General features: G+C 46.5%; 1 protein-coding gene across 2 annotated transcripts in view; it reads left to right on the top strand.

The window, feature by feature from the left end:
- Window positions 1-1589: 1589 nt before the first annotated feature.
- HGSNAT (heparan-alpha-glucosaminide N-acetyltransferase) overlaps window positions 1590-8406 on the top strand; it is a 48516-nt gene continuing 41699 nt past the window's right edge. The window contains exon 1 of one of the 2 annotated variants that reach the window (XM_060001153.1): window positions 1590-1808. In XM_060001153.1, the coding sequence (XP_059857136.1) occupies window positions 1607-1808 (202 nt within the window). In that variant the 5' untranslated portion in view covers window positions 1590-1606. Of the gene's footprint in view, window positions 1809-3555; window positions 3681-8406 lie in introns of those variants that run through there. The other variant, XM_060001154.2, reaches the window with a different exon arrangement.

The following is an 8406-nucleotide window of genomic DNA, read 5'->3' as shown; positions in this document are numbered from 1 at the left end:
GACAGAGCTGAAAGAGCCATCCTTGAAGAGGAAGCAGAGAAGGGCACATCCACCCAAGGGGCCCTGTGGCCCATTCTGGTTTTGTGGGCACCAGAGAAGCTGTTGGACAGCAGATGTCTAGTTGGTCTTGTCATACTCCTTATACACCAGTGTCCCTCAACTCCTGGGATTTTGAACAGTGGGGCCGGGCAAGGAGGAAAAAAGGAGTCACTGAACTTCTTCCTGACCTTCAGGCACAGAGGTTTGTTTTCTCTGAGAAAACCCATGTGACTGACCTTTATTAGATAGTTCATGACCATGACTTTCCTGAAAGTTATCTCCACCGTAAAACTCAACAGCTTGCTACTGTCCTTAAGAAGAAGCCTAAACTCAACTCTATTGTCGAGCTCACCTCCTGTCTCCTCCTTCCCCTCACAGAATTCTGCTTCCGTCACACTGGGTCTCTTTCAGTTCCTGCACTGAGACGTGCTTTCTCTGAGCCTTCGCAAAGGCTGCTCCTTCTGTTAGGAACGCTCTTCCTCCCTTCTCCTGGCTCACATCCCTCAGGACTCAGTTTAAATGTCCATCCTCCTGGGAAGCTTCCCAGACTAGCTTAGGTGCTTCCATCAAATGCTATCTTAGCGTCTTGTCCTTCTATGAACATAGCACTCATCACACTGTATTGTAGCTTTACAAAGTTATCAAGTCATTCAATATACAGAGAAGTATAAAAAATAATATAGAGAGCACGCATAAATCTATCACCCTACCTAAGCAATAACTTCTCTGGCTGAAGCCCACCGTGAAGCTGGACCTCAACATTGTGCCTCCTCCCTATTCCCAGCCACGGCTTAAATTCAGTGTTTAACTTTCCATATGTATCTTTATACTTTTATTACACATGCATATAAGCCTAAACAACATACCTATTTTGCTTGGCTTTACACTTTATGTATGATATTAAAAAGATATGTCTGCAACTTGCATTTCCCTCTCAGCCTTATTTCTGAGATTCATCCGTGTGGACACAGGTAAGTCTAGATCATTTCTACTGCTGTATGCATTACACCACAATTCATCCATTTTCTCCACTGATGGACATTTAGATCATTTACAGGTTCTTGCAGTTTCAAACCACTCTGCCTCAAGCATGACTGGATCTGCCCTTCATGCGTATGTTAGTTTCCCCGGGCGCAAAGCTAGGAGTGTAACCGCGGGGTCATCGTGCCTGCGAGGCTTTAACTTCATCCGGGACTGGCAACCAGCTCTTCCAAGTGGTAGTAACACACGGTGGCTTTTATGTCGCAACTCTCCCTCTGGATAGCAAACGCCTTGGGGGCTGGGACTCAGAACAGTGGACAGAGGACACTAACACCCGTTTGTATGGCGAATGGCTGGACGCAGGGATTCAGCGTAATGTCGCTCAGCGGGTGGTGAGGGACCGCGGAGCGGCGGCTCGGGGCCTGCGGGGCCCTCTCTTCCCGACGCGACGCGTCTCTCCTCAGGACAAAAAAAAAAACAACAACCCAAAAAAAAACAAAACCCTGCGCAGCGGTTCCGGGTGCGGTGAGCTCCCCTCCCCCGGAAGATCCGCCCCCGCCCCGCCCCCGGGGCCGATCGCAGGGCGATGACGGGCTCGCGGCCGTGTGCGGCCGAGCAGCGCGGGTCCCGGGAGCGCGGCGGCGGCGGCGGCGGCGGCGGCGGCGGCGCGGGGTCGGCGGGCGGCATGAGCGGGACGGGGGCCGCGGGCTGGGCGCTGGCCGCGCTGCTGCTGGCCGCGTCCGTGCTGAGCGCCGCGCTGCTGGCCCCTGGCAGCTCCCCGACGCCAGGTGAGTGCGCGCTCCGGCCGGGCCCGCGGGGCGGCGACTGTCCCCTCCCCGGGGCGGCGCGCGGGACAGCTCGGGAGGAGCAGCGCCCGGAACTCGCGTGTCGTTTCCGCCGCGCTGTCGTGGCGGGGCCGGGGCTCGTGCACGGAGGCCGACCCGCGGGAGGACGCAGGAGGGCGGGAGTGGCGCTCCTCGGGCTTCATGGAGTGCCTTTGACCCGGAGACCTGTCGCCCCCTAATGCAAAGCTGATCGGAGCCGGGCCGGCGCCCCGCTCCGTCCGCCACACGGAGGGGTTGCGGGGGACCCGCCGGAGCCGCGGCCCGAGCACGCAGCTCCGTGCGCGGCGGGACGGAGAGGCCGGCTCGGCTGTGCTGGGCTCCGGGGTCACCGCGGCCCGGGCCGGGGGCGCAGCGGGAGCGCGCGGGAGGCGGCGGGCGCGGGAGCTGGCGGCCGAGGCGCGGGGTCGGATCTCGAGCGAGCCTCCTCGGCCCGCTGGGCGGTTCCGCTTCCATGGTGACGGGCGGAGCGCCGGGGCTGCGGTCTGCAGGGGCGCCCCGGGCGAGGTCGGCGGCCTGGGAGGGCTCGGGGGGATCGGTGCTCATGTCCGGCAGGGAGGAGAGGAGAGGTGAACCTCGGCTCAGCGAGCGTTTCCCCAGCTTGCCTGGTCTCCGAGCTCGCCAGGGAAGTGGAAAAAAAAAGGCAAATTCCAGGACCTCCCGCTAGACCCCTTGGACGAGGACCCAGGGCCCTAGAAGATCTCAGTCCCATGCCCCTCCCCAGGGGATGCTGTGGTCGAAGGTCAGCCCTTGGGATCAGCCAAGGGCAGCAAACCCGGTTCGGTCAGTGTTGGGGAAGATCTCCTTATCACCTGGGTAGCTGGGGGGCCACTTGCCTCTGCTCCCTTCATCCCATCACCTTTGTATCAGAACGCGGGGGTTTTGGTGTCAGCGTGTGTGGTTCAAACTGCCGCTCCTCCTCGATCAAAATGTTGTAGGGAGAAGACAAAATCAATTTTGAAAAAGCATCTTAAATGATTACGTTTAATACAGTGTCTCCCCCGCCCCCGAGCTCAGTCTCGTCACTCCCTCCCTTTTATAATCGAGCAACGGACCTCAAGGGGTTACATAATCTGCCCTGTCACAACTTGTCAGAGACTGAACCCGTACAACGCTCTATTTTTGTGCTTTAGCATCAGTTAATACTGATAATTATTGTAGGAAAAAGGTAAGTTTCTAAGCAATGATTCTGTGTAGTGAGGGAGAGCATACTAGTAGCGTTCTGAAGCCATCCACTCCCGAACCTTCACAGAGCAGTGTTGCCAGGTCAGCCAGGCTTTTAGTGCCACCTGGAGGCCAACTTTGGGCGGGACAGATTCCTACTAAGAACTCCACCTTTATATGATTTGTGGACTCATGTTTACTTGAAAAGAAAAAAAAAAAAATTAAGTAGACTATGTCTTTTCAGATATGCTCAGCAAAGACACTTACGAGCAGGGAGCTAGAACCAGAAATTGAGTATTTGGATATGAAGTAAAAGCCTAATATGCGAGCAGTACAGTTACTTGGGCACTATTGAAACGTGACTTTGTTTGGTTTATTTCCTCACCAAGACATTGTAGACAGGAAGAGGGAATTGTCTGTTGTATGTAATGCTCCTTGAGGCTGTCCTGGTATTTCTTTTTTTAAAAAATATTTATTTGGTTGCGCAGGGCGAGTTGTGGCAGGCGGGCTCCTTAGTTGTGGCATGCAAACTCTTAGTTGCAGCATGCATGTGGGATCTAGTTCCCTGACCAGGGATCGAACCCTGGGCCCCCTGCATTGGGAGCGCGGAGTCTTAACCACTGCACCACGAGGGAAGTCCCTGCCCTGGTATTTGTAAGTTCAGCTGTTGGCAGCTTTTTCTAGAAACTGAGCATCAGTTTCAATTTCGGCGTCATATTGGATGGCTTAGGAATTTCGTCCTTTGTGTTTGTGTGTGTGTGTGTGTGTGTGTGTGTGTGTGAGTGGTACAGACTACACACTCATTGGGTTTTTAAAAAATTTATTGTATTGAACTATAGCTGATTTATAATGTGTTAATTTCTGCTGTATGGCAAATGATTCAGTTATACATATATATACATTCTTTTTCATATTCTTTTCCATTGTGCTTTATCATAGGATACTGAATATAGTTCCCTGTGCTCTATAGTAGGACCTTGTTGCTTATCCATTCTATATATAATAGTTTGCATCTGCTAATCCCACAGACTCATTGGTTTTTTTAAAAATGCTCAAATAATGCAAAAAGGTACAAAGATGTCAGAATCCCCTGGCCTTACACTCACAGTGTCTGTTGCTGCTGTTTTGAGGAGGATAAGTGTTGATGAGGGTGTGGAGAAAAGGGAACCCTCCTACACTGTTGGTGGGAATGTAAATTGGTGCAGCCACTATGGAGCACAGTTTGGAGGTTCCTCAAAAAACTAAAAATAGAACTGCCATATGATCCAGCAATTCCACTCCTGGGTATGTAACTGAAGAAAATGAAAACATTAATTCAAAAAGATACGTGCACCCAGTGTTCATAGCAGCATTGTTTACAATAGCCAAGATATGGAAGCAACCTAAGTGTCCATCAACAGATGAATGGATAAAGATGTGGTACATATATACAATGGAATATTACTCAGCCATAAAAAAGAATGAATGAAATAATGCCATTTGCAGCAACATGGATATGAGGGTATTATACTAAGTGAAATAAGTCAGAGAAGGGCAAATACTGTATGTTGTAATTTATATGTGGAATCTAAAAATAAAATGAATGAATATAACAAAACAGAAATAGACTCACAGATATAGAGAACAAACTAGTGGTTACCAGTGGGGAAAGGAAAGGGGGAGGGGCAAGAACGAGGGTAGAGGATTAAGAGATACAAACTGCTATGTATAAAGTAAACTACAAGGATATATTGTATAGCATGAGGGATATGGCCAATATTTTATAGTAACTTTAAATGGAGTATAATCTATAAAAATTTTGAATCACTATGTAGTACACCTGAAACTAATATATTATAAATCAGCTATACCTCAATTTAAAAAGTACAAAAAATAAATCATACTGGTTGGGCAGAGATTCTGATTGAATAGGTCTGGGGTGGAGCCAGGGCATTGGTATTTTTTTGTTTTGTTTTGTTTTTAAATTATGTATTAATTTATTTATGTTATTATTTTATTTATTTATTTATATTTTATTTTTGGCCGCGTTGGGTCTTTGTTGCTGCATGCGGGCTTTCTCTAGTTGCAGCGAGCGGGGGTTACTCTTCATTGCAATGTGTGGGCTTCTCATTGCAGTGGCTTTTCTTGTTGTGGAGCATGGGCTCTAGGCACATGGGCTTCAGTAGCTGTGGCATGTGGGCTCAGTAGTTGTGGCTCCTGGGCTCTAGAGCGCAGGCTCAGCAGTTGTGGCACATGGACTTAGTTGCTCCGCGGCATGTGGTATCTTCCTGGACCAGGGCTCGAACCCATGTCCCCTGCATTGGCAGGCGGATTCTTAACCACTGCACCACCAGGGAAGTCTGGTTTTGTGTTTTTTTTAGCTTGCCAGGTAATTCTGATGTTCAGCTAGCATTAGCCCTTCATACAACCTTATATAAAATAATATTGATGACAATTAAGAGCCTTCAAAGTCTGAAATTCACATGGAAAAATTAAGCATGAAACAAGAACTGTATTCCACCCACCACTGAAGACTCATAGAAGTATGAATAAAAAGAGTAGTTACTACAGCTCTGAAGGGATGATGCTGTATAGAACAATTACGGAGGAAAAGGTCAACAGCTAGTGACTATAAATTTGCAAATGGAAGCTCTCAACCTGAACAAGGGAAATGAAAAAGAGAAATACTTGAAAACATTATGACAAGTATGACAAAGGATTTAATATCACAGGGGCTAAGTGGTTAGATAAACATTCCAACAATTCACAGGAAAGGAAAGTACTGATAGTCAACATTTGGAAAACATGTTCGAACTTGCTAATTGTCAGTTCAGAACTAAAATAATAAGGAAATTATATTTTCTATACTTCGGGCTAAAACGCAAGGGAAAAAATTAAACTGGCCCAGCTGCTAGGGGACAGATCTGCTTAGTCTCAGGAGACTGGGAGCATAGAGGTTAGGTGCTGGCCAGACTGGTGAGTCAGTCTGGTGGGTGACCTCTCCAGGCCTTCCATACCTCATCCGGAGGCTGGAGACACCAGCAGCTGTTTCACGAGGCTGTTGGGACCTGGAGCACAGTAAGTGTGTCGTTTTTGGTGTCACCTGGGAGCCGATGAACACCACAGTTGTCTTTATAAACCGGCACAGCTAAATTGGGAGAGGAATTTGGCTAAACATATCAAAAACTATTTAAAAAGCTATTTTTGATTGAAAATTTCACTCCTGGAAGTTCATTCTTAAGGAACTATGTTGAAAGAAGAGCATGTTGATTTTCAGGTGTCTATAGCGCCGTTTTTATATAGGATATAGCATCATTTCTTATAATTGGAAAAAAGGGGAATGGGGAAAAATTGGAAATAAGGTTAAATGAAAAGAGAAGAAACCACTTTTCAAAATATTTAACCACATGTTCCTGATTCTGACGAAGCCCCTCTTGTCCCCTGCATTGGTTGGATGTGGCCCAGGTCATTATAATCATCATTTGTCGAACACTTACTTTGTTTGAGGTTCTCTGTCAAGCACTTTGCTAGTGTTATCAATTTTAGCCTCCCCAGCAATCCTCCGAAGCACACACTGTTATGACCCCTAATTTATTGATGAGGATGCTGAGGCAGGGTGGGGTCCAGATTCAAGTTGGCCCAACATGGAGTCCACACACTTAACCCACCATGTTATACTCCTGGTCTCAAACACTGCTTCTGCTGGCCGCTCGCCATAGGGCGACCAAAGAACAGAAAAAGTGATTGATAAAGCTTTGTTTAGCCTGGAAGGGAAAAAAAGCCTCAGTAGATTATTAAAAGTTATATACTCTGTGTTTTGTCTTCACTGAGAGTTAAATAAGGGTAAATTAGGATGAACGCTAAAAATGAGGGATTTAGGCTGGCTGCAGTAAAGCATTTTCTGAATTAACCAGATGAGGTACTGGGGAGCCCTGAATTAAGCTTTCATATTACAAAATAAAAGAGGCTAGATTATTACCTTTCTGGTTGTGTTATTAAATAGTTTCCCTTAACCCTTACACTGTTGGTGGGAATGTAAATTGTTACAACCACTGTGGAGAACAGTATGGAGGTTCCTTAAAAAACTAAAAATAGAGCTACCATATGATCCAGCAATCCCACTCCTGGGCATATATCTGGAAAAAAACATAATTTGAAAAGACACATGCACCCCAATGTTCATTGCAGCACTATTTACAATAGCCAGGACATGGAAGCAACCTAAATGTCCAATGAAAGATGAATGGATAAAGAAGATGTGGTACATATATACAGTGGAGTATTACTCAGCCATAAAAAAGAATGAAATAATGCCATTTGCATCAACATGGATGCAGCTAGAGATTATCATACTAAGTGAAGTCAGTCAGACAAAGACAAATATCATATGATATCACTTATATGTGGAATCTAAAAATAAATGATACAAATGAACTTATTTACAAAACAGAAATAGACTCACAAACTTTGAAAACAAACTTATGGTTACCAAAGGGGAAATGTGCGTGGGGAGGAATAAATTAGGAGTTTGGGATTAACATATATGCACTACTATATATATGTATATATAATAGATAATTAACAAGGCCCTATACTGTGTTGCACAGGGGACTCAGTATTCTGTAATAGGCTACATGGGAAAAGAATCTGGAAAAGAATGGATATATGGGGACTTCCCTGGTGGCGCAGTGGATAAGACTCTGTGCTCCCAATGCAGGGGGCCTGGGTTCGATCCCTGGTCAGGGAACTAGATCCCACATGCATGCCGCAAGTAAGAGTTCACATGCCACAACTAAGGAGCCCACCTGCCGCAACTGAGGAGCCCACGTGCTGCAACTAAGGAGCTGGCGAGCTGCAACTAAGGAGGCCGCCTGCCACAACTAAGACCCGGTGCAACCAAATAAATAAATTAATTAAAAAAAAAAGAATGGATATATGTATATGTATAATGGAATCGCTTTGCTCTACATCTGAAACTAACACAACATTGTAAATCAACTAGACTCCAGTATAAAATAAAAAATTAAAGAAAGTTTCCCTTTTTTTCTTTTGCCTAGAAGCTAGATGGTGATTTCTCTTTCATATAATATAACAGATATAAATGGCCTAGTTGATCTGGATGAAACACTTTGCTTTAACTTTAGCCAATAATAGTTCACTGTTTTCCTACCAAATTGGCAGACTGAAAGGTAGAAGATGCATCATCCTTATGGTACCCTGAGAGCATCTGGTAAAGTGATGAGCTCTAAGCCCAGGGAATATGGAGCAGTGGCTCTTTCTGCCCTTCAGACTTACCCTCTCTCCTTCCCCGCCTCATGTCTGCCATGGAAACCAGGAGATGCAGAACTCCAAACAAAAGTGACATCAGGCAGAGCTTCTCGGACTGTAAAGGGCGTGCAGA

This window comes from Delphinus delphis, chromosome 21 (genome assembly GCF_949987515.2).
Source record: "Delphinus delphis chromosome 21, mDelDel1.2, whole genome shotgun sequence".
In the NCBI taxonomy this organism is placed as follows: domain Eukaryota; kingdom Metazoa; phylum Chordata; class Mammalia; order Artiodactyla; family Delphinidae; genus Delphinus; species Delphinus delphis.
This window is presented reverse-complemented; position numbering and strand designations above follow the sequence as displayed.